Here is a 27,840-nt window from a genome sequence, read left to right as displayed (position 1 = left end):
TTAAAAATAAATAAACCAAGTATCAACCTTAATAAATTCATCATTATTTTGATCTTCAACTTCTCCTTTCTTTTCTTCAGTGATGTTATTACTCTTTGTATGTATCTTTTTTTTATCATACTGGTTTGGTAATTTCACTTTATTTTTATACAAAACAAAAATATCTCTGAAAGTATATTTTAAAATATTAATAATTAATTGTCGTAATTAAAATATTGAATTTTCTTGAAATAAGATTTAATTTTAATTTAGTCATTCGATAACATTAACAAATTGTGAATTAGATTACATAAAGTATAGTAATATATGAATTTATGAAATAAGAAATATAATGAATAAAAAACAAAATAACTGTAAGGTTTACTTTAAAAAAATTACAGTAGAACTTCAGTATAACTGACTAATTGGAGAAGTGGTGCTTTCTGTTGCTGAAAAATCCATTAAATCAAATATATTTTAAAAATATATTAAAAATGAACTTACATTCTACAGGAAGTTATAATGATATTATAATGTATAAGTATGAAGTACATTAAGTAATTTATACCCATAGACCCAGTGATCTAACCCAGGCATGGCCAACATACGGCCCGTCTAATGAATATATGTGGCCTGCGATCAATCTTTCAATATTAGTTACTGAAGTCTGAGTAGCTCATTGAAAGATTCTGACGGCCAAAAGAGAAAAAAAAATAAAAAAAGGTCAATAACTCACTGTTCATTTAGAGTTAACCCCCATTACAAATCTCGTAAGTACAGCGTAGAATGTTGATAATGCATGATGATGTGAAAAATGTATCTGTAATCTTTATCTACAATTCAGTCTCTATGGGTTGACACCACAATGAGATCTCGCACCACCTCAAAATCTTCCTAAGGCCTGTGGATAAAGTTTTCTTTCCAATTCGGCCTGGGGGCAAAAACTGTTGGTCACCCCTGATCTAATCTTTAAGAATGCTCTATTCACAAATCAAAAGAAGGTTCTAAATTTCCTCTTAAAACAGAAATTTTTTATCTATTAAATCAAGAGTTTATTGTAAATTTGTACACAAAATTCATATAGGTCTATTTTTCACATAAATTTTCTATTTGATTCAATCTTAAGTTTTTGTTCTGTGTATCAATATAATTGCAACTAAACTAAACTTATTTAAATTTGCTAAATAACGTTATTGTATAAAATATGTAAACAAATAAGTTCAAAGATTATCATAATCACATCATTAAACACCTGATTACATAAGGCTTCCTTTTAGTTATTATTTCAAATAACTTTGAACTTTTGTCTAAAGTTAAAGGTAATTAGTAATTTGATGAATAATATATATGATTATAGTTCTTAAATTAATTGATCTGGAAGTAAAGATCAAACAAAATCCATTTGGTTTTAATTTACTAACTAGGTAAACTCTTTAGCAAAAACATATGCTTAATAAAAAAAATACATTTATATTTCTACATATGGTACTTTTCGTTTGACTATAGTTAATATGGCCAAACTGCAGTTAACTATTTCTCTTCTTATTAAAATGTATATTGCTTACTTTATATAACACATAAAAAATGATTCGTTTATGATCTAGCTATGTTTTAGCAAAAGAAAGTAAGCTCTATTTCTCCCCCTCTTTCTCCAGAAGTATCAAATCAATCAAAGCTTTAAAGTTGCATCTTACTGACTTGATTCTTATATTGTGCTATTTGATATTTTTAAAACAGATTTTGAAAAGTACTGTATGCTTTTAAATTTCATTTTATTTTTATGCAGATACACAAAATTTCTGATTTTAAAATTTTCAATGTGCTCTAGACTTGTATTTATTAGAGTTTAAATATACATGATAATCAAAAATTGATTAAGTAAAATTAAACTGTATTTTCACTTTTAATAAACAACAGAAATGAATTATAGTAGAAGAATGATTAAAATCTTGTTAAATTAATTAATTAGAATTAGATTTATGTTTCAAGTTAAGAAATACAGAGATTATATTAATTATTGTGCTTCATAAATGGATTGAGTAAGTATAATATCAAATCAATCAGATCCTTTACTAAATGAGAAATCAATCTACTTCAAATTTAGAATATACAGCATGTTTTTTGAAAAGTCTCAACAGCATGTTCTATGGGTTCTAAAAATGAAAAAATTTCCATATAAACATAGATCCAAAAATGCTACCTTTCTAGATTACAATAGTTTGAAATGTTCTCTACACAGATGTGCTTCACATGTATTGCTGTTATCACATCCACTTGACCATATATAAAATGAACATCCACTTTTTCTGAGTTAGAGTAATGGTTCATCATGTTAAAAGTTTCTTTATGTGAAACCGTGTCAATCTTCTTATTTGATTATTTCTCATATAAATGACACAAGGCTTTCTTTACATATGTAAAGTCGACAGAGGAGGGGCTAGACCTGAAATGTGTCTTGGCAAATGAAAAAAGAGAATTAAACATATGTAAAGAAAGCCTTCTGTCATTTATGTTACACTTTATTATGAGAAATAATCCAACACTTAAAAAAAACAGATGTTAAAGCCATAACTTATTATTCATTTATATTACATAAAATTTAATAATTGCTACAATTTTTAAAGGAAGCATTTTCAGACCTACGTTTATATAAATTTTTTCATTTTTATAACCCACAAGACATGCTGTTAATGTTTGTTTGTTTGTTAAGTTATGACAATGCAACACTTGGGCAATCTGCCTAGGGGGGATGCTTTCCGGGAGGTTTTTTTAAGGGAAATTGGCCCTTATTTAGGTGCTACAGACATGGAGAAAACCTGGAAAACTCCACATGGCCAGCCTGTCCAAGCGAGGCGCAAACCAACGACTGAACTCCCAGTGTTCAGGGTACAAAGACCACTTGGTCACTGGTGGGCGAACATACTGTTAAAGTTTGGCAATACCTTTCAAAACAAACCTGTACAATGAGAGACAAGGCAGAAAAAGAGGAAAAATAATTCCAAGTGGGAATTGATTCATTCTTTTTTTGAATTGTTTCTCATCCTGAAAAGGAAGCCAATTATCAGAGATTTCATAACTTTTCCTATTTTGTAACTTTCCTTTTTTCTATTGAAAGATGACAATTATCATTTTATAGATAATAAAGATATTAATTCACCAAGACTCTTTGTATTTAATGAGTTTTATTGACTTAAAAAAATGTTTTAGTTATGTATCTAATCTTAAAATAGTAAACATTTTGCTATCATACTTTTATATAAAAATTAAAAATAATACAAACAAGTTATAATTATCTGTAATTATTAATATAATATTTTTGAAAAAAATACCATTTCATAAATTAAATGTGAAATAACAAATATTGAAAACTTATAAATAAATTATATTTAATCATTTAATCAATATAATTTTATATATTACCTGCTAGCAGGTGATGTTCCTAATCTTGGTGTCCAATCCTTACCAGCCTTATTTTTGAGAAATGCAACTTCACACTTTTGTAAATATTTTGCCCATAAATTGAAAACAACATTCTACAAAAAGTAAATAATATGAGAAAATATAACAATATAAAAATTAATATTTAATTATTAGAGAGTATAGTGGGTGATTGGTTAACGAACATAATCTGTTCAAAGACTTGTTCATTATCCGAATTGTTCGTTAACCAATTATCGATTTACCATAGGTTTTTGTGAGAATTTGATTAATTCGTTCCAGAGACTCCAAAAAATAAAAAATATATACTTTTTTACTACATTTATTTATATGTAATAGTAAAAATACATGTACATGCAGTCTTGCATTTTTATTAGTCATGTTTTTTCTGTTTGTGGGGGTTAAAGAATCTGTCCAATGTCAATTGTTTTTCTCTTTTCTTCAGGTTTTTCGGAAGTAATTAATAGTATTGTAATTGTAGAGATCCCCAACCCCATTAACCTTATTCTGGTTTGGATGCCACTTGGATGATTGTTGTTCTGACATTCCTGAAGTTCTTCTGTTGTCAGATCAGTTTCAGGTTCCATTATGAGCTCTAAAACGTTCTTTATTTCTCAGATGTGATTTTCATTACTCCATTAGCAGCTTGAGACTTCTTGATATATCTTTCATATTTCTCAGTTATTTCTCAGATGCGATTTTCATTACTCCATTAGCAGCTTGAGACTTCTTGATATATCTTTCATAGCTAAGATCGTACCTATTGTAGACCTTTTCAAACCATACTATTGCCTAGCAACATCAGACATCTTGTGCCCACTTTCTACCTTGGCTATTATCTCTTGCTTGGTTTCTATGGTGAGCACAGTTCTTTATACTCCTCTTTTCAGGCTCCATAATATTATCAGTTTCTTTTTTTAAATAAAAAGTTCAGAAAAGCATTTACAAAAATTCAGAGAACAGAAATAAACTAGCCCACAAAAAATTATTTAAATGCAAGGCCTGGATGAAATTCAAAATTTGGTATTAAAATGTTAACAAATATCCAATAGGACAGTTAAACTTTCACCTTTTGTAAATAAACCCTGACAGAAAACTTAACAAGTGTCTGTCCGACAGTCTCGTGAAGACTATAAAAAATTATTTGTCAGAAAGGTAAACAAAAAGCTGGAATTACAAGGGAGAGTTTCAAAATTAAGAAGGATACTATCTGATCAGTATCAGGTTGAGCGTTGATGTTGACGTCTCCCGCGCTCTGAAAGATTTTGAATTGTTATCTGAAGACAAGGGAAAATCAATCAGTATTTGTTATTTTCCGTCGCTTCTTTTTATATTTGTTCAGTAAAGTGTTCATTGTCTGATCATAAAAATCTTTTGCGAAAGTGTTCACTATCTGAACTGTTTGTTAACTGATCACCCACTGTATATACTTATATCAGGTTGTAAAGATGAAATTTAGACATTTTATTGCCATGGAACTGTATTTTGGTAAAATGATTCTGCATAGTGCAAAATAAATGATAGTCAGTCAGTGCCAAAACTAGACTGTAAAGTGAATGAAGCAGAACCTCCCAGCCCAGACTGCCTAGCTTCTTTAAGATCATCTTTGTTCTATATGCTGTCATGCTGTCATGATAGTATCAGACTTTGTCAATTTCTGGTTAAAGTTCTGTGGTCTTGGTGTTCAAACAATCCAGTTGTTCAAAGCAGAGTTTTCTGTGACAGTAGTGTTGGTTGGAAGCAGCTCCATCAGAATGATTCCACATACATCCTACCAAATGCAGATCATCACCTTCTTCTTTTGCTTGTTGACTTTTGGTCACCCATGAAAGCTGCATGTAATATTGCAGTGTAAGACCCACTTCACATTTCCAGTCACAACTGTTTTGAGCCAGTTGAAAATGTTGTGCTTGGTGAACAATGAATTGCAGAAAGTGACACTGCAAATTTTGTTTGTAGCAGTCAATTAAGGGGCAACAAACTTATCTAGTTTGTTCATCTTGCCAAGAATATGAAGGTGATTGTATGGGAATGTTCAAGTTGTTGTGCTAATTCTCTGGTAGTCAACTGTAGATTATCATCATCTATCAGCTGCAGGAGAATATTATCATCAAAGATGGAACTGCTGTCAGGATGACATTCATCTCGAAGCAAGAAATCTCCATCCTTGAATTTCTGAAACTAATTGTAGCAGGTCTGCCTGTTGATTGTGTCCTTGCCAAATGCATTGCAAATTAAATCATGAGCCTTTGTTGCAGTGTGATCAATTTTTAAGCGTTAGAACAAGAGCATGTGAATGTGTTCTTCAGAAAGTTTCCTATTGTCAGACATTGCTGATGCATATACTTCCATTGAAATATTGATTACTCCACTAATAAACACACATCAAATGTTCTAGAAAATTTTTTCCAGTTGTTTCTAGAAATAAATTGAAATATCTTTATTTTACCTTTACAACCTGATACATGAACTTTTTAAATATTGAATAAAAAAACATATCCAGTAGATTTGGATATTTACATCAGAATATTTTGCAAAAGAATAAATATATTAATTAGTTATTTTTACTTTTAATTCAGTAACATTTGTTCATATAATTATTAAAATCAGAATATTATTTTTGAAGTTATTTTTGATATGTTTAGTTATATCTGTTACATGTTATTTGTTAAATTTTACAATTTCTTCCTGCAATTTTTCTTCAACAACAGCTTTTTTGTCCCCCATATGTTTGTATCCTTTAGTATAAAATTTCCTAAACTTTTTAAACCACATTTGACACATTAAAAAGCTTCTTGCATGTATTATTTAATAACAAAAACTACTTAAGTTACATATGACTAATAGACAGGTTTATTTCACATCCAGCCTATTTAATTAACTTATTCCAAAATGCATTTTGGCCTTACTGGTCCTTATCAATTGGGCAATATATAAAACAGAGTCTGTAGTGACAATTTGCCAACATTACATTTGATAACATTATTACACTATATGTATACACTAAATACATTAATACACTATTAATGAATAATGTATAATGTAATGTTACATGCTGATTAACATATTAAGTGCTGATTATACTAACTGTCCTATATCTTTGAATCTGTATATCAAGACATAAATATGTATACAAGCATCCAAAAAACATGAAAAACGTGTCCAAACTAATCCAAATGAGAAAAAATATGAAGAAAAGGAAATTGAACCAGCATACTCAGTGGGTGTGATGGAGACAGGGGAATAGGAAATTACCACTATCATAAAGACAACAGAGGAACTATTCACAAGGTTTTTACTGGACTTGTTTACTATTGTTGAGTTACTGTCCTAGTAATAATTTTAGAATCTTATTAATAATTATGTAATAACTTGTAATAATTGTACTATTAATGTATAATGTAATGTTGAAAAATTGTCATTATACACTTTGTTTTGTATGTCATTCAATTGAAAAGAACCAGTAAAGCTGAAAGGCATTTTGGGATAAGTTAAATAGGCTGGATGTGTAATAAACCTGTTCATTAGTTATATGTAACTAAGTAGTTTTTGTAATCACATTTGACATGTTTAGGAGCATCTTCAGCACACACATTCTGAATTTTTCCTTACTATTTGTATCCTTTCTGAAACTCAAAAAGCATATACCCAACATGCTTTTTGTATGAAGAAATTTTAACTTGATTTTATTCAAACAAAATGTGAAGTAAAAAGTTTAAAATAAGCTTCTAAATAAAGAGGACAATCTCAACTTAGCAATAATGTGTTAAATTTCACATCTATTATATTTAAATCACACATCTATGGTGAGTAAGGACAGTCATTAAAAATAAGCAAAAAATTTGTTTTCCCCAATATAGCCTTTACTTATTAACTATGGCATCCAAAAGTGTGTGGAAGTAATGAAGCCTAAGAGGAAGGTTGTATTATTGATTATTCAGGTGAAAAAAATAACTTAATGCAAAACATGAAAGTGATAGTGGTACAAATGTGGCAGATCTAGCAGCCATGTCTAAGATGCTAAAGTTAACAGTGTGCAACCAGCAATCTTTGTTTTATAATGTGGTACAAATAGCGGACCTTAAAGATTTTTACAATCCACAGACCCTTCAAATAAGACACCTATTATATTTACCTCTAAATAGCAGACACCCTAAATAATGGATAATGTTTTCCATAACCAACCTCAAAAATGCAATGTCCTGTCTTCAATATTCTGTAGGAATTAATTATATATGAAATATTTTAAAATGAAAACAATGAATCAGTTCAAATACTCTTTCAGACAACAAATTTTGACCATAGGCTTCAAATAAAGACTGACTTAAAATGGGAATAGGGGAGAAAGGCAGTTATAATAAGTCAAACAACATTTTTTTTATCTGTTAGACAAGTTTAATCTGATTAAGTTGACAATCACCATTTATCGTTATACATATTAATTTTATTAAAATTCTGTCTTATTGTTGAAATTAAACTTATGATACCAAAAAATTGTAAACTTTTTGGTTACTGATTACTAGTAACCTTGTATTATGTAATTTTCCTATTTGAATGCCACCATATTGCTAGTCTGATAGAAAGAAGGAACACTTGCGGAAGGGGTTGAAGTAATTCGACCAAAAGTAGTTGTTGACCTCCTCCCGGAAGAGAGGATCAATGACTACTAATTAATATTGGTCTACTATTGATATTTGAAAAGTGATCCGTGTTAGACAGGTTGTGACAGACCCAAATTTAATCAAAGTTGCTAATCTTAACATCCGAAAGACTTCATATCAAAATTGTTTAAATAAGAAAAAAAAAATCTTGTAAAAGTGCTAGAAAAATAATTCCTTTTATGTGATAATTAAGAGTTTAAATTTTGGCAACAGATTGTGTAAACTATGTGAGAAGTAACTTATGTTCTCGTAAATATTGCGTTTATAAAAAAATTATCGGGCTGCAATATGAAAAAATTGTCAACCTATAAATTCCAACTGTTTGTCTAGTCATCTGTCCTTCCTTAATCTCGAGAAAATAGTTAGATAGATGAAAGTCAAAACCAGATATGAAAAGCTTAGGGGCAACAGGCTCAGATTAACTATATATAAACTTCCAGTTTTGAACAAAAGTTACATTACTTCCATTCAAACTTTTCTCCTGAATGGAGTTAGATAGATGACCAACACTACTCTATTGCTAACAGGAAAAGTATGATGTATAGGGCAAGATTACCACTAAAAGAATTGAGAACATTGTGACAAAAAGTTGCAGCACAACATTATGATGATGTCACAATAAATAATCACTCATTAGAATTAGTTTGGTTTATTTTGTTATAGCAACACAACATGTGAGTGATCTGCCAAGGGGGTGCATCCCAGAAAGACTTTTATGGGAAACTAGACCCTCTTTAGGTGTTACTAATGTGAAGAAATCCTGGAAAACTCCATATGGCCAGTGTTCAGTAGTTTTATGCACTTGGCTACTGGAGGTCATTTAGAATTAAGAAAGTACCGTTCAGAAATGAAAAATCCAAGTCAGTAGATGTGGAAAATTAAATACTTATATACTTACTATAGCCTTTTCATAAGATAACACTTTCGATTCCGTGCAGGCAAGTGCTATATGCCACCAGTACAGTAATGATATAGCACATCTATTTTGCACTATATCATTGTTACAGTAATTAAGTGAATATAATATATCTATTTTTAAATTATATCCTTTTTTTATAAGAATTATAAAAAAGGATATAATTTTAGTTTATTTTGTTAAATTTTTTGCCAATAGATGACACTATGTGTAAATCAGCAAATTGAATGTAGATAGAAATTAATTGATTTACAGGAATCCAATAAATATTTTGGAGTGGGATGTAGGACATGATCTAAGGTAGAAGTATGTAAATGTAACTGCCAAGTTTCGGAACAATTGGCCAATTAGCCTAGGAGTGTATAGCGAACAAACCAACAAACATTGTCTCATATATATAAAAGTAAGTTTTTATTTGTACATTAAGCAAATTGTTTTATTAAATATTAAAATATTCACTTCATAACATGATTTATTAATCAGCAATATACACNTTTGTATTTTCATAAACTGATAAATTCTTATTAATATATAAAATTAATATAAATGTCTCAAAACTTATTTTAAAATTTGTCAATTTACTATTCTTCATTGAAGAAATTACTGATAAATAAGTGGGAGTTATTTTCTTATAAAACAAATAGAAAAATATTAATACTGAGATTATTTATAACTGTTATTTTTAAGTTAATGGAATATTAATTATGTTTTTGAAATGATTAAAATGTCAATATATATATTTAAGAAATTTTGAATAGTTTACTCCTTAAATAAATAAAAATAATTCAAGAATACCTTTAATTGAGGTGATGCTCCAAGTTCAATTAATTTTTCAACTTGTCTGCATATAATAATATTGAAGCACTGGTGTGTACTCCATTTTTCACCATACAGATCTTTACTTTTCTCAGGCTTTTTCTCTTGTGATGTTGCAATACATAAGCGTGCAGAAATATTTTCTTGAGTTTCATCTTCTTCTTTTTGTTCTCTTATTACCTATTAATGTTATAATTTATTTATTTATTATGGTTTTGATAAGTTTGCATTTATTTATTTTTACTTATTTCTTTATTTGAAAAATACAATTCAATGTCTTAAAAATAAATTCTGTGATAAATCGTCATCATCAGAAGAATGAAAATAATGGTACCCTTCATTAGAAATTACTTCATAAATCAAATTTATCTAGTGCACTTATTTGTTAATATTTCATTTCCTTGATAAGATATAGTCATATGGAGCATAAAAAGATAGAAGTTACTTTTATGTATATTATACATATATAAATATTTAAGATGAAAGAAAGCTCTACCCATAATATAAAAGTTTTTCAAATTTCCTAAGAAAGGAAGGAATGCTAGGAGGCACGTCCTAAAAGTAAGGTACAATCTTTTATAACAACTTAATAATAAAATACATTAAAAAATTATATTGGCTATTTGAAAATATCAAACTAAGCTGTTTTTCTACATAGATGACATTAAAAAAAAACATGCATACAGGTATTGTACCTACTTCAAATCATTAAAGTTTAATGAAAGCACAAACATTTGCAGCCACTTTTAAGGGTCTTCATCAGGTGAGAGAGCTGTTTTTCACATCAAATAGATTACAAAAATTTTTTAAATGGAATATTCCATACATGCAATGATGCAGGTTACAAATTATTTGATACTCTACCACATGCAGTTTTAAAAATTATAAATGTTAACTGACTCAAATACAAAGATAGATACATAGATCAAGATTTATTTCCACCTATACTATGAGGATTACTATAAACAGGCCTAAATTAATATACAGTGGGTGATCGGTTAACAAACATAATCTGTTCCAAGACTTTGTTCGCTATCCGAATTGTTCGTTAACCAATTATCAATTTACCATAGGTTTGTATGGGAATTTGATTAATTCGTTCTGAAGACCCCAAAAAATAAAAAATATACACTTTCTTACTACGTTCATTTATATGTAATAATAAAAATACATATATACGCAGTCTTGCATTTTTATTAGTTATGTTTTTTTTTTGTTTGTAGGAGTTAAAGAATCTGTCAATTGCTTTCATCAGGATTTTTAAGAAGTAATTAATAGCATTGTAATTGTAGAGATCCCCAAACCTATAAACCTAAACTTGGTTTGGATGCCATTCTAAGACCNAGTTACTTTTATGTATATTATACATATATAAATATTTAAGATGAAAGAAAGCTCTACCCATAATATAAAAGTTTTTCAAATTTCCTAAGAAAGGAAGGAATGCTAGGAGGCACGTCCTAAAAGTAAGGTACAATCTTTTATAACAACTTAATAATAAAATACATTAAAAAATTATATTGGCTATTTGAAAATATCAAACTAAGCTGTTTTTCTACATAGATGACATTAAAAAAAAACATGCATACAGGTATTGTACCTACTTCAAATCATTAAAGTTTAATGAAAGCACAAACATTTGCAGCCACTTTTAAGGGTCTTCATCAGGTGAGAGAGCTGTTTTTCACATCAAATAGATTACAAAAATTTTTTAAATGGAATATTCCATACATGCAATGATGCAGGTTACAAATTATTTGATACTCTACCACATGCAGTTTTAAAAATTATAAATGTTAACTGACTCAAATACAAAGATAGATACATAGAACAAAGTATTATAAAATAAATATAAATAATATATTTAAAAAAAAAAACATAAATATTAACAATAGTAAAATAAGAAGCAGATTACCTGTGCATGTTAGAAATTGAAACTGCATCAGAATGGTGTGCATTGTTTTTAATCAATTGTTCCAGCTTTTGAGTGTTTAGTCACCATTCTTTTCTAAACACTTTCTCCATTGGGAGACAAGAACAAAAAAATTATTTTCTGAAAAAATTCTCCACTTCATGATTTGAACTAGTCCTTGAACTGCATCTTTATCTTAATCATCTGAGAAGTATAAGAGCCCAAAATGCTTCTTAAGAGGTCCAGAAAGATAAAAATTAATATGTGCATAGTTGCAAACCATCAGCATTTTGTATGCTCCATCAGGCCACTTTTTCCTTTTCTCAGCATTTTAAAAGAATTTGATAATATCACAAACACTTTATTTAATGAGTCTAATATCAATATATATGTCAAAGACTAAGTACATATTTTATTATGAATGACTGAAGCAAACCAGAAAGATGTTTTCAGATTTGTTGAATTGGGAAAAACCAAGAATGATATTTTTATATATGTATGTTGGTATAGGTAAGAGAATTTTAGCTCAAATATGACAAATTGCATCTTCAAGTAGTGCCATCATGTTGGTAGCTTACTTATCAGCAAAAGTTACTTTTACAGTTAGGCCAAATTATTCAGCAGGACTACAATTTATCCTCCCAAAATGAAGAAACATCTAATCCATCACTTAAGGCCACATGGTATGACTTTCTCGAGAAAAGAAACCAGATGGTTCCTTTGGAATTTGTGGGATTTTATAAAGATTTGTAATCTTGTAAAATAGTAAGACTGATCATGGTTTTTCCACACAGCATTGCAGGGCCTCCCCTTCATTGTTGTGTAGCCAAAGGAAAAGATATTTAGCATGTCAATTACTTATACAGTAGCACCTCAGGATACGAAATTAATCTGTTCTGAAACTGAAATCGTATCATGAAAATGTCGTAAGGTGAATCATTTTTCCTGATACGATTACATGTAAAACTAAATAATTTGTTCCAACATGAAAAACACACTTAAAGCTAAGTAGTACAGTACATTAAAAAAAATAACTATAGTAAGGAAAACACTGAAAAATGCATTTTGTAGTTGTAAATGTATAAATAACCTTAATTGAATAATAATTGATAAAAAAAATGTAGTTTTATTTCACTTTACCTTTGAGGATAGACGATGGTGGAGGTGTAAACTGATGGCGGAAGAGAGGGAGAAGGGAATGATACTAAAACTAAACTTACATAACATAATGTAACAATAACTTAAAAATAACTTAGAAAAGATAAAAAAAACTTAGTGTTGTTTTATATATATATTTTTTAATTTTTATTCACTGCTTTTTGCTTTCTTTCCTTCACTTCCACCAGCACTTTCACTGGATAGAGGTTGCTTGGTAAAACATCTATCCAGTGGTTTGACTTTGCCTACTTTTTAAAATGTTTCTAAAATGACTTAGGCAAATGTCATTACTCTGAGCAGCAATACGGCCAGTGTGAACCTTTCTGGGATGTTTCTTTTCAATAAAAGCAGTCACTTTCTGACAATACCTCAAGATTTCCTTTATCGAGCGAGATCCTTCCACGATGAAGCAAACACGTGGACTGAGACCGACGAACAGAAGTGAATAAAAAATGGCGCTGCAAACTAATGTAACATCGTATGGCAAGTTTTTGTTCGTATCGTGGAGCAAAAATATGTTCGAATGTCATGTCGTATCCTGAAAATTTCGTATGCTGGGGCATTTGTATCCTGAGGTACCACGGTATTATACTTTTGTCCACTTTGGATATTCTTGTGAACTAGAACTTGTTATATTGTGTGTTTCTCTTCCTTCAGTATAACAATTCCTAGTTTCACAAGAACATACAAAGTGGAACAAAAGTATGATATTTATCATGATAAGTAAAAGTAAGACAGAGATAGGAAATAAATCACAACCATAAAAATTAGTGTCCTTAATAATTGTCCTTGTGCAATATCAATGCAATGTTAATAAACAATTCTTTTGCTTTTTATGCTGTCAATGTTTTTATTCAAAAAGCAGCATTTTTCTACCAAATCTCAGCTATTCCTCATTCTAAAGGTTGGCAAATATATGTGTGCTATATCTGAACCAATTGCAGGATAGTCCATTACTTTCCACCCAAACTATTTAGCTAGTCTGAAGTCCAATATGCAGTATGGGAGATTTCATCATCAGCAGATATACCATCCTACATGTAATCCAGACACCTTCTAATTTTTACCCTTTTGACTTCTTAAGAAACATCTTAGTGGGTTACATGTCTCAGTTGACGATGAAGTTAAAGATACAATCATGGACTCGTTCAAATCATTAATTAAGTGGATAATTTTTTTCAGAAAGGAGCTTTGTCCTCTCTCAATGGAAAAAGTATGTATAAAAGAATGACACTAACTTGTAAGTTGAAAAATAGCTCAGACTGTGTACTTTCAAGCGATTAGTTTAATTTTTAATGCAATTTGTTATTGTTATAAAAGATAATACCTTACCTTAGTTTTGGGACATGGTCCCTACTTATGAACCGAAATATACGTTAAATACAATAAATAATAGAACTTACTTGACTCTGAGTATTACATTCAACACAAAAGTACAGTCCATCGTATACATCGAACTCTTTACCTCCACATACATTACAGACAGACATTATCTATAACAGGTATTAATTAAATATATGCAAAGTCTAAAAAGTTACATAAATAAACATAAACATTACAACGACTTTAACATGTGCTTATTTCTATTCTGTAGAGTAAGATACATGTGCTCACTCGCTAGTTTGTCCGCCCTCTGGTGGGATGGTTAGGTGTTAGCTGTGACGTTTATTTCACGTTCTCATTCAAACTGCGTAGCTAAAGAACGCAATTTGGTGCTACTATCAATGTTAATTTTACAATGTAATTACTTTTTAAAAATAAAAGCAAATTTTATAAATTATTTAAGATGATTTTATTATCATCAAAAATGAAAATATATATTGAAAACTATGGCTGCCACCGCATTTTGTGGTGGCGCTAGTAAAATGTAAACAATATGACTACGAATCGCGGACAACGTGCGTGGATATCTTTTAAACTTTATATTACACAATGGTTCGATATTGCTGTGTTCCAGTGCAAATATAAACAGAGAGATTATTATAACGAACATAATATTATTGTTTTTTTACATTATATTTCATTAAAATATGTTTTAAACGTCCATAATTTATAAGGAAGTTAACATTTGAAAAAATGCTACATGCAATTGGTTATACAGACAACATATTAGAACTAATTACTTTTTTATGGAGATATAAACGAAAACAATCAAGTCTCGTAATGAAGAGGAAATCTGTAAGAACTGTTGTTTGAAAAGGAAGAACGATCTTTCCTACTTCGCTTTCAAAAGGACAACTATTAACGATAAAATATATTAAGTTTAATAGACGTCCATTTGGGAGCATCGTAATAATAAACGTGTCTTAACATTCTATTAACTAATTATCGAGAATGACACAAAAACAAAAAAAAAAAATACACAGATCATATGCATGTGGTTTGGAATTAATTAGAACGTTTATTAAAGAAATTAACTCTACTACGGTTAAAAATTCGGACTTATCAAGTCGGCAGTCAACTTCAATTAATGAGTCTTCGGATCAATTTTTAAGCCAATTAAATTTTAACTAGTTTTCTATATTTCCTAAGATTATCTGTGCATTATTTTCAGCCATACCTAGAGTTTTCATATTATTATATTATATTTAATCTTTTACTTGTTTTTTAATTCGATATTTCTTAAATCGTATTAACGACTTTAAGATTAATTTCTCTATTATTTTTGTGTCATGTTTCTATATATTGTCTTAATTGAACTCGGTAACTGCAAAGTTCTTAACTCTATTCTCTCTTTTATACACTTTCTTAATGCTTACATCACGGCAGGATATAACGCAGTTAGAAGAAGAGATCAACAGGTTAAAAATGGATATAAGATACTTGGGAAAAATAACAAAAATAATAGAGAAGTTAACCTTAAAATGTGTATTAAAAAACAAGTAAAAAATTAGAATATAATATTCATACAATTATACAGACAAAAAGCGTTTTTAAACTAAGTAATTAGAGTAATTAAGTAGTAGGACTAAGTAGAACTCATTGAATTGACCTTCGAGTATTAATAACGAACGAATTTGATTTAAAAAAAAAAAGGAGTTTTAAGTTCCCTTCAGTAGCCATTATTCGGAGGTTTGACTGTGTAATCGTTAAAGAATTTGAAAATGAAAACATTAAATAAATAAATTAATTATCTGATAAATTTAGGATTAAATTTTGATTTCCACAGAACCAGAAAAAAATAAGATACTTTAGTGCTACCAGAAATCTGATAAATTTTAAACACTTTTTTGTTTTGTTTTTTTAACATAATAAGCGCTTCATAAAGATAAAAATGACTTGAACATCTCTCGACATGTGAAGGATTCTTATGGCTTTGTTAAGTTTTTACACAGATCAAACAACGGCCGCTAATAGAAACATTATTGTTTGATTTTTGTTCAAAAAAGCATTAAGAATGAGCAATGTTTAAAGGTGGGCGTTACTGTATTAGCAAGAAAAATGAATATGATTAAGAACATTCTCAAATAAAATTTTTTATTTAATTAAAGAAATGATAGAAAAATATTATAGTCTATTTTTCATTTATCCTATTATTTATTTTGTATATAAGACTTTACCTTTAAATATTAATTAATATTTCGATGCTCTAAAAGGACTCGATTAAAAGATGTTACGCTTATATTTTATCTTACAATATATATGTTATTGAGTCTTACTAATGGTAAAAAGTAATAAATATAGAGGATTTATTTAACAAAGATTAATGATATCTCTCAGGTTATATTCAGGGAGAAGAATTGATTCGGAACATGATACCAAAGTTAATTACGATATCAGGAAATAAAGGGCAGAAGATCGACTAAAGATAAAATAAGGACGATTCAAAAGAGATAAGAATATAATAAATAGAAAGAAATGGCATGTAAGATTAAAGAAATTTTTAGTTCATAAGACAATAAGTAAATTCTGAGTGAAGATTTGTCATATTTGTCTTTTTGTTTCGTAATGATTAATACTAAAAATAGAAAACTATTATCATCTTAGTTAACAAATTATGAAGAATATTCAAATGAATAGTTTCCTATATTTTCATTACAAACATTTAGACTCATTCAAAATTCATTACATGGTTCGGCTTGTATGTTTCATTATATTATTTAAACAAAATAAGTAATATTCTCCACAACTGATGAATTTTATCCTTATTTTGTTTGGATAATGCAATTAATTTTCATGTTGTAAAATTAACTAATGTACTGTAATTATTTTTATTAGAAATTTATTCTCCGTGCTAAATTCGAATTTTTCACTTTACTTAATATTTAAATGTAGACAAAAAGTAGAGGAGAAGGTGGTATTATGGAACCGCAATTACGTTTTAGTGAATTGTAAACAAGGTATCATAACTACACCTACATTTTTTGTGCGAAAAGTACTGGTAAATATTAAACTAAATGTTCCTAATTGGATTTTTCGCTAGTGTAACTATAAGTATGGTTTTTGAAGGCTTTCTGTNAGCCGGTATATACCGATCGGATAGTATTCCTCCGAACTTTGAAACTCTCCCTTGTAATTCCAGCCTTTTATTTTTCTGACGAAACAATTCTTTTATGTATTCGCGAGACTGTCAAGTAGGCACTCGTTAAGTTTTGCGTCTGTTTTTCTTTTCGAAAGATGAGAGTATAATAGCAAAGGTAGAGAGTGGGCAGAAGATGCCTAATGTTGCTGGGCAGTATGGCGTGAACGGGTCTACAGTAGGCCGCAGTTCAATCTTATTTAAGAAAAATACTGTATAATCGAGAAGACTCAAGCAGCTAAAGGAGTAACAAAAATCACATCTGAGAAATAAAGAACATCGAAGAGCTCATAATGGAACCCGAAACAAATCTGACGACAGAAGAACGCCAAGATCTTAAAGATCTTTTGAAGAAGTGGGAAGATGTCAGAACAATGGTCTTAGAATGGCATCCAAACCAGGTTGAGGCTTGGGGATCTCTACAATTGCAATGCTATTAATTACTTACGAAAAATTCTGAAGAAGAGAGAAAAGCAATCGACATTAGACAGATTCTTTAACTCTTTCAAACAGAAAAAAACATGACTAATAAAAACGCAAGACTGTGCATGTATGTATTTTTATTATTACATATAAATAAACATAGTAAGAAAGTATATATATTTTTTATTTTTGAGATCTCCAGAACGAATTAATTAAATTCCCATTAAAACCTATGGTAAATCGATAATCGGTTAACGAACAATTCGGATAGCGAACAAAGTCTTGGAACGGATTATGTTCGTTAACCGATCACCCACTGTAATTAAATTCGCTTAGCATTCAAAACTTGCGAATTTTGAAAAAAACAAATTTGCTGATTAAGTACGGACAACCATTTAACTGAAGTAAAACTGGATTTCCCCTTGCTATGGATGTCTGCCTAGTTCAGTTCAGCCACATTCCGCTACAGTTCGCCTTTATTATCAGTTCGAAATGGGGTGGTGTTCCATAATACCACCTTTTCCTCTATTATTTTTAAATAATTTTTTTTGAAATTTTATAACAAATCAATGAGGTGTTCGTGGCATACCGATCCCTGATATAGAATATCATTCTTCATTTAATTTTTTTTACATCCAACAATATTATATATATATATATGTTATCAATTTATTTGATTAAAACATTTCATAATTAAAAAATAAATAAATAAATATTTACTTACTCATAAAATTTTAATTTGCCAAATATTTAGTTTTTTTTTTTATTTCGTATAGGCCTATCTCATTTATCTAATACTTGGCTATTTGCTACGCTTCATTTTAAGAAGAATTTTTCTACGCTGGAAAAAAAAGTTATTTATAGATTATATAAAATATCCACTTTCTCATACCTATTATGAGAAATTCCTTTTAGTTAGAAATGACATTTTGATGCCATTGTTGAATAAATTGATGTTGCCATTGAACGAATGAACTGAAACATGATTTATTAATATTTTTATAGTGATTGCACGGCTAATTTTTATTATATATATATATTTATTTTATATATAACATGCAGGTAATTGAGCTGAATAGATCACAGGAATATAATTTATATTACTTTTAATTTGTAAAAAATTCCTTTATACTTTTTTTAAATACATTTTAGTACATCCCTTCCATTAATGCAAGGTAACACGTGCCAATAACTGGTAGTACAGTACATGAGAAATCATTGATTAAAATACTGTATATAAACAAATAGTAACGAATAAGCGTAAACCAATGAGTAATACATCATCTTGAAAAGCTCGACATTATCAGTTCAATAACAGTTCAGTTTAATAAAACAAGTAAAATATTATTAATATACAAAGTAAAACTTTAATATATAAATCCTATTAGTAATTTCTATTTTATTATTATATATAAAAATAACAAATTGTATATACATATATATACAGTATTGTTATTTATTTATGTATGAACGTAATAAATAAAATTAGAAAATTAATAAAGGTAAAATTTTAGTTATTAGTTAATAAATTTTCTAATAAAAATTTTACTGCAATAAAAATCTAATAAAATTAATTAAAAAATAAAAATTTATTCAAATAAGTATTGGANATTAAAAAATAAATAAATAAAAAATATTAAAATCTATAAGATATTGTACAATGTTTTTATGTAGGAGTTTCAAAGATAAACAATTATTCTTTATTTAATAAATAATAATTGATAAAAACTTCAGTAGAAAAAAAAAAATATATATATATATATTTTTTTAATGATTTCTTAAATTGTAAGTTATATTGTAAAAACATTTAAAGTTTCTATAGGAAAACTTTTTCAATTTTATTTTATTTTATTTTTTAATTTCATGATTAAGAAATATTTCTACAAATAAAAGAAAAGAATAAAATATAAATTTATTCTCTTAAATATGGTTCAATAAATTGTTTTCCTGAGGGATATAACCTTTAATTTTATTTAAGTCTCTTATTATTATTGTTTTAACTCTTATTGTTGTTATTCTATCTTAAATTTAATTAATTTATCTTCCAAAAATTTATAAATATTACATGTATACAAGATATATTGAAAATTTGATAATTTAATCAATTATGTACATTTATAATGAATACAAGTACATAAATTTAAAAGATTTTAAAATAAATATTAATAATAGTTATATCCATAAAATAAAACTGCTAGTATAATGCAAAAAGGTCTTTCTATATTCAAATAGATCATCGACCCCCATTCATTAAAAACATCCAAATACCACTTTATTTATAGTTAACAGCTCTATCTTTAAACTCATTTATATAATTATTTGCCAGTCTCATTAAAATATCAGAGACATCAGTTTCATTTAACATTATAGGATCATTTCGATAGCCGAAATTTTGCAACAAGGATACAATTCGATCTCCCCACGCTACTTTTTGAGAAATTAATAATAATTTAGCAGACTCAATAAGTTTACTAATCGACTGTTTGCGTAACCATCTTAAATTATTTTTTTATTATATTAAAATAAAGGGGAACCCTTTGAAACTCCAAGAGTATAAACGTTTAATAAAATTAATTAGTTAATTATCATCTCTTTCTCTCCAATCAAAATCACAAATCTCGGACCCATATAACACTACTGACTGAATAAATAACTCAAATAATTTTAATTTATCTTTTCAGCGTATTAATCTACCAGATACACAAGCCTTAATAATTTTATCTGTTCCAATATTCACTTTACTATGAATATAAGCTACTTTAAATGCTTTAAGAAACGCCCATTAGACTGGAAAAATACGGCCAGGTACTGTAATTATACTCATTAACTACTTCTATTTTATAATTTTGTAAAAACCAATTTACAGTTTTGGAATGTTTTCTACCATTTCGGTATACCATTATTTTAGATTTATCAATTTAACTCCTGTAGTATTGTTCACCAGTATTGCATTGTGTTTTCTAAAAAATAATGAGTGTTGAATTTATTTTCTTTACTTTTAGTGTACGCAATAATTATAAATGTGGAATGTTAAATATAAATACCTTCCTGGAATTTATGTATGTCACGTATAAGCTTCTGTGTTGTTTGTACGCATACGGTTGAATGATAGAAAGAACAACCTTTGCTGTGTTGTTATTTGCATCTCGTGTGGTTTTTAAGACAGCATTTTGTTATTATGTGAGAATTTTGTGTTGTTCTTCATGATGGCATATTTTGCTCGTGATGCATGAAATAAGTATTTGTACAGTGTTAGGAAGGTTTGTGATTGGTATGTATTGTATAAAATCTCTGGTGTTGTCGTTTTAAGATTTCATGTATGTAATATCCTGCGTAAGAAGTTTTGGGGTGTCTTGTGGATTGTTGATTGTATGTGTAAAATGTTTATTTAGTATATGGTACAGAGATGTAAGTTCTTCGTACCAAAATTATGAACGTTGTCTATACCAGGGTTTTCCAACTATATGTGTTTTGTATTGCATTTGACACACTAGTGGCTGAGTAGATACCACTGAACACTGATAGTTGGTCGCTGGTTTACGCCTCACAAACGGATTTTTCTGTGTTTTCTAAACTTTGTCTAACATCTGAATACGGGCCAGTTTCCTATAGTAAGTTTTTCCGGAAGGAACTTCCCTTAGCAGATCGCCCATGTGTTGCTTACACCAAACCAAACCATTGGTTTGGATTAGTGTAAGCAGCACATGGGCAAATTTGCACCAAACCAAACCATTGGTTTGGTGCAAAGTTGCCCATGTGCTGCTTTGGTTTGGTGCAAAATGCCCTTTGCACCAAACCATTGGTTTGGTTTGGTGCAAAGGGCATTTTGAATGCCATGTATGTATATTTCGACACAGGGAATAATGGTGTATTGTTCATGTTTTTGTCCTTTTCAATTTCTTTTTTTTCTTCATAAAAATGAGTGTTTACATATCTAAAGCCAGGTGTTTGTAAATCAGTCGCTGCTAACATTTATGAACAGAGATTAATTTTTCTCAATATAACTTACTGGCACGGATGACTATGGGAAGCTTATGCTTCTGCCGGCATTGAGATATGGTTCATCGGAATTACAAAGCTCTCTTACTTCCGGAGAATTATTATGATTGTTTTTAATTATAAATTAAAATTAATTGCAAAGAAATACTGTATGAACAAAAAGAATTTTTACTAAAACATAAAATAAAATTAATTTTAAAATGTTTATCGATTACTTTAAATGTATTATACTAATATTATACCATCCTACATGTAATCCAGACACCTTCTAATTTTTACCCTTTTGACTTCTTAAGAAACATCTTAGTGGGTTACATGTCTCAGTTGACGATGAAGTTAAAGATACAATCATGGACTCGTTCAAATCATTAATTAAGTGGATAATTTTTTTCAGAAAGGAGCTTNTTTTTTTTAATATTATTAATTAAAGTAAGAAATATTTTATTTTATTATTTTCTTTGACGTAAACAATTCATTCAAATCTCAGCAGGAATCAAATATTAAAAAAATATTTAATCGTGCTGAAAACATTTATTTTAATTTTGTGCATTGTGTTAAATGAAAAACTAATAAATTTAATTTATCCAAATAAATATGCTCAAATTCAAATAGTTTTGTTTATCAAAAATGATTTAATAGGAATTTAACATTTTAATGTTCAAACTTTTACTGAAGTTAGAATAAAACAAGATATTAAGTGATATTAAATGTAAATGTTTTATGATAATTAAAGTACTGTAATAGTAAATAATTACTGGAATAGTCCATGAATTACTTAACATTATTTTTATGCTTTTCAACTATCATTCCACTTGCTCTAACGCTCCGTTATCACACATATCCATCCCAAAGACTACTTAACGTATATTCTCAATCAACCTCTTTAACTCTTACTAAAGAATAATACAGAGCATAGGGTACTCAACTATTTTCTTATCAATAATTACATGCGTAACGTACAAAGTAATGACAGAAAAGTTCTCTTTGTAACATTTCAGAAGCAAAAATGAACCCAATGGTTGAGACACTAGAATTAGGTAGTGTTTCGTAAACACTACCCATTCGTTTTCAAGGAACGGAGTAGTGTTTACAAAATGAACATCTTGAAATAGTAAAATTGCAGAAATAAGCAGATAATAACACCGAGTTAAATGTAATTAAAGAAGGAATTAGTTGTACTGTACATTTAGAGAGTAAAATACAATTTACGTATACGTTCATTACATAAATATTAACTATTTTAATGTATATTCCCTAGGTGGGGAACCTGCGGCCTCCGCGAGGTTCTTATGCGGCCCTTTGCCACCTAGTACAAAAATGGTAGAGTTTGTTTCAAACAACTATTTGTACATCAACGCCATGACAGTTGCGCGAAAAATCCCGCCAAAGACAGTCATATTGTAACATGACGTCAGAATACTAGTCTGAAACGGACTCTAACACGCATGAGCGAGGCTCTGGCCCACAGACCATCCGTTTCAGACTTGGACACTCAATGTTAATTTTTTAAACAGTTTTTTTTCGTTTAGTAACTAAACGAAAAAAAACTGTTTAAAAANTAGTGAATAAAAAAATATTTTTTATTGTATTTTTTTATAATATTTTTATATTATTTTATATGTATATTATATTTAAAATTTTGTAGTATTATATTTTATTTTTTCTATATCTATATAATGCAATAAATTGTTAAATCTATAGAAAAACTATAATAATTTCACAAAAGTCACTTTCTTAGGTCAATCAGCTTATGCGGCCTCTCTTATTGCTGCCTAGTTTAAATGTGGCCTCTAATGGTAAAAAGGTTCCCCACCTCTGGTATATTCTTTCATAAATCTAAATAACCTCAATATGAATTATGAAAAATGTCATTTATATTTTACTTAGAAGTTAGTTGAAAGAAAGAATTATCTAAATATTTATTAAAACAAAAATTAGGATGTACTAATTAAATATTTAAATTATTTTATAAATATATTTTTAATTTCAGATTCATTTTTTTATGAGGCATACATTATAACGCAGTAAAACCTAAATAAAATGGAAACTTATTAAACCGTAATCTTTAGGTAGTGATCATCGACGTCTATCGAAGATATTGTAAGGTCCAGGAAGGAATTCGGAGTTTAGTGTTTAAATATTAACGAATATCCGACGGGACAGTTAGACTCTCACCTATAGAAAATAAAGACGACATAATGTCTCCCGAAGACAATTGAAAAATTTTTCTTTGTCAAAAAGATGAACCAAGGGTTGAAATTACGAGGGAGAATTTCACAAGTTGATCGGTATCGGGTTGAGCTTCGATGACGACCTCTCCCGCGCCCCGAAAGGTTTCGAATTGTCAACTGGAGACAAGGAAAGACCAATCGGAAATTTACAGAAGAAACAAAGAATAAATTGCAATACGTTTTTAAAAGTGTACCTCATACTTCTATAAATTATAGAATTAATTGACTCACGAAAGTATGTTTATTTTCTGTTATAGGAGATGTTTATATGATATGATACTGAGACTTCTCTCAGTGCAAGCTATATTTGAAAGATATATTCCCTTTTGTAAGAAATATTCTGACAAATATTAGTATTTAATTAATGCACTATTTGTTGAAGAGAGGAGCTGCAATTTCTGTTTTATATTAAACGAGTTAATAAAAATTTATATTAAGTATAACGGTGTTGTACTTTTGTATCATTGTTTAAGAAGCTAACACTTATTGACATTAGCAGTGATTGTTAAAAGGTTTACATGTGATTCTAACATCTTAACCAATTGAATTTGGAATGTAACTTCAGACTTTTTTCGAATTTATATATATATATATATTACAATATTACATTATTATATATATAAAACTCGTCACCTTCTCAGNGAGACCTGAACCAAAAAAACAAAAAAATCAGTGTATGTGTGTGTTGGCGTCTGTAAGAAACGAAATTTGGCATGATAGCTTGGGTATAAAGAATTGATGCTTCTTCTTAATTTAATAGCATCATAACTCCTTAATATTAGAGGTGGGGAGATAAAGGGTTCATGTGTCATATCTTGAGAGAGGTCGGACTTGAAGATGTTATTCGTTATTAACATTTACAATATTTTTTTATATATATAAAACTCGTCACCTTCTCAGTCCACATTAAGTCAAATTTGTGGGACTCTACTATAAGTTTACCTGAATAGCCTGCAGTGAGTCATGTCACATGATAATTGACTGAACAATAGAGGATCAGTTATTGACGGTCAAAGTTGGCACTTTTATATCATTACGCGTGCCTCAGCTTTACTATAGAGTGCTACCAAGATGTGTAGAAGAGTTCAATAATAATAATCATACATTTTATTCCTATATATTTATCATATATCATGTGACCGCAGGATCGGCACCAATTCGATGCCTTGTCAGGATGACCACTGTGTGCACTTGTCAGGATGACATTAAACCGGATTGGCCGCTAATTTCGTTGCGCGAGTGAGCTTCCGGACTCGGAATGGAGGCGGAAGGAGAGAACCAGAAGAAGTACATTCCACAAGTTATCATTTAACAAAAATACCTATTTATTGATAGATAGTATTTACAAATTCTACGAGATACTGGTTACAAGTTTCCGTCATTCAGAAGCTTAGCCCAATGGCTAAAAATAAGTTAGAGGCTTAGCACAATTGCTAAAGGGATATATATATATAACGCGACCCTGATTAAGAGAGAGAGAGCTCACGGTAAGTTCGCGAGAAGGTAAATACCTTAATCACTTGTTGGTCCTAGGAAGTGGTAATCCTAGATTCGGCGAATCGATGGTCGGTTCGATGACGGCTCAGCGACTCTGGAAGAAAAGTTCTTTTTCTCTTGCGAGGGCAGCGAGTGGCGAAGGCTGAAATCGACAAACACACATCACACACACACACTTAGGAAAAAGGGTTGATGACTGTTCCGGCTTCTTGTCACCCCTCCCTTTTTATTCGGGGGGCTCCTCCTGGATTTTTTCCATGACTTCGTTAGGAGGTTTAGTACCTCGGGACCAATAGTCACATTTTCACTCGTTGATTCCGGGTGACACATTTGATGTATCATCTTCAACAAGGAAATAAGTCCGTGGGAAAATAGTTTAATTATCTTTAACGATTTTAGCAAAACAACTTTAACGAAAAACTAAATTAAACAAAAATTTTTTTCACCAAACATGGCTCTCACATTCATAATTATTGACCCGATAAAGCTTCCATAAACTTTTCACCTGCAAGTTAATAAATGTATGATAGTTTGTTTTATAGTAGCAAGTATTTGCCTTAAATTTTTTGAAACAAAAGTAGTGAAACATTCATTAACTTATTTGAAAAGTATCCTTTACGTGTAACTTCATGGTCATCACAATAATGCCAGCCATACTTCTCAGAATGAACTACGTATTGCAGCGTAGTGACCACAATGACTATGTTTACCTAGATAAACTACAAATATAATGGCATTAACCATCGATAAGTTACAGATTGCAAGAAATGCAAATACTTCTTTGCCATATATTCTCTAGAAAAAGAACAAGACCAAATGACTCGAACGTTTCAAATTCCACACCACACGTTTAGGGAAAAACGAATTTGATGTCGTGTTCCTAGAGTGCAGTGTGTGTTACCTATTGAGCAGCCCAAAGTAAATTAAATATTGCAGATCTTAAAAGGCGAATTCTGAAGGCCTATTAAACACCATATCCAGACGTAATTTCCCATGTTTATGACAGAACAATTGGGCAAATATACACGTTTTATTTTTCTTAATGTACACATGTTTGAGTGATTTCTTCGAGGTTCTGTTAAATGGAAGTGTTTGCTTATTTTAATGTATAACGTGATACAGAGATTTTTTTTAGTTGTATGCTTTTGTTTTTCGCTTGTTTTATTCTCTTTCTGTGTGAATAAAATGGTAAATTTCAAACTACAGCCTTCTTTTTGTCGTGTGAGATCTTTAATGAGACAAAAATATACTCATCAGTGACAAATTGCTTAGATCTTGAGAAGCAAACACTTACTCAGAACTATAGGAAAGCCGAATTTACACAACAGTAAATTTTCGGAAGAGGCACATCTTCTTTATCCTTTTGATTGTTATAAATCAGACAGAAATTAATACATTTATTAATAAATTATGAAATATATTAATTTCTACCTGATTTACAACTTTGCAATTGAAACTGCAGCTTCCAATTGCAAAGTGGAAATAATTTTACCCCTTGACTCACTAAGAGAAAATCACTGTTGCATCAATAAATAGCCTTATGTACAATAATGTATGAAAGCAAGCATTGTTTACATAAATCTGACAATTCTTTCTTAGCTAAAACCTGGATCACTTTTTATAAGACACACTGTATAAGAAACATATTGTTGACACTCAATATAAAGCTCAAGCGCTAAAAAATATTGTTGACTCTCAGGTGGAAGCGATAAGTTCTATAATACTAATTATCTAATATATAAGATATCATGGCTAATTGTAAAAGAAACTTTATGCGAGATATGGTAAGAGGCACCGACAGCATGTTATGGTAAACATGAGCGGGACTTAAGATCCTCTGTTCAGAAAACATTATATGCCCTGATAATTGCAACATGATATTCTTAAATACTGTATTTATTATCGGTAATTTAATCAATTATTTAAACGATGAATAGCAAGAGTTACTTAGCTAGTCACTAGAGATCCCGAGAGGTTAGTAGATTTGTCTGGGTATTGTTAATTACCAGGGATCGTTTAGTGATAACTATTAACGTATATTTCAAATTTAGTAGAATAAAACACTTAGTTTTTGGCTTTTGATTTATGTTTAATAAAAATAGTAATTTCTATTTGATTCTTTACTTTATCTTATCTGTAACTTATTATTATTTTGTATCAACAGGAGACTGGTGAATGATTCTAATTTTAGAAAGAGATTGACAAGCAAAAAATGATTGGGAATCTATGAAGATTTCACGAAAATATTTACAAAAGTAATTTATTAACATCTTTATGCTTTATTGCATATT

The 27,840-nt window shown here is 29.4% G+C and overlaps 1 protein-coding gene across 1 annotated transcript; it reads right to left on the bottom strand.

Annotated features, from left to right (window-relative positions):
• On the bottom strand, nucleotides 1-27,840 carry LOC111628171 (TATA box-binding protein-associated factor RNA polymerase I subunit B-like). Its single transcript, XM_023371913.1, has 5 exons — nucleotides 25,564-27,840; nucleotides 14,284-14,373; nucleotides 9,790-9,990; nucleotides 3,400-3,512; nucleotides 1-166 (listed from the first exon to the last, which is right to left on the bottom strand). Exons 2-5 carry the CDS (start codon nucleotides 14,368-14,370, stop codon nucleotides 1-3), a joined length of 567 nt encoding a protein of 188 aa, XP_023227681.1. The 5' UTR covers nucleotides 14,371-14,373; nucleotides 25,564-27,840.

This window comes from Centruroides sculpturatus, unplaced genomic scaffold (assembly GCF_000671375.1).
Source record: "Centruroides sculpturatus isolate CEXI.00-Female unplaced genomic scaffold, Cexi_2.0 scaffold503, whole genome shotgun sequence".
NCBI classification, from domain to species: Eukaryota; Metazoa; Arthropoda; class Arachnida; order Scorpiones; family Buthidae; genus Centruroides; species Centruroides sculpturatus.
Note: the sequence above shows the minus strand (reverse complement) of the source record. Positions and strands in the feature narration are given on the sequence as shown.

What these genes read in the sequence shown, in the direction of transcription:
- LOC111628171 (XM_023371913.1), bottom strand. Translation starts at nt 14,370, where the DNA reads ATGTCTGTCTGTAATGTATGTGGAGGTAAAGAGTTCGATGTATACGAT. An exon ending in AATGTAATACTCAGAGTCAA is followed by an intron (nt 9,991 to 14,283) that starts GTAAGTTCTATT and finishes TAACATTAATAG; the next exon opens with GTAATAAGAGAACAAAAAGA. An exon ending in GGAACATCACCTGCTAGCAG is followed by an intron (nt 167 to 3,399) that starts GTAATATATAAA and finishes ATATACTTTCAG; the next exon opens with AGATATTTTTGTTTTGTATA.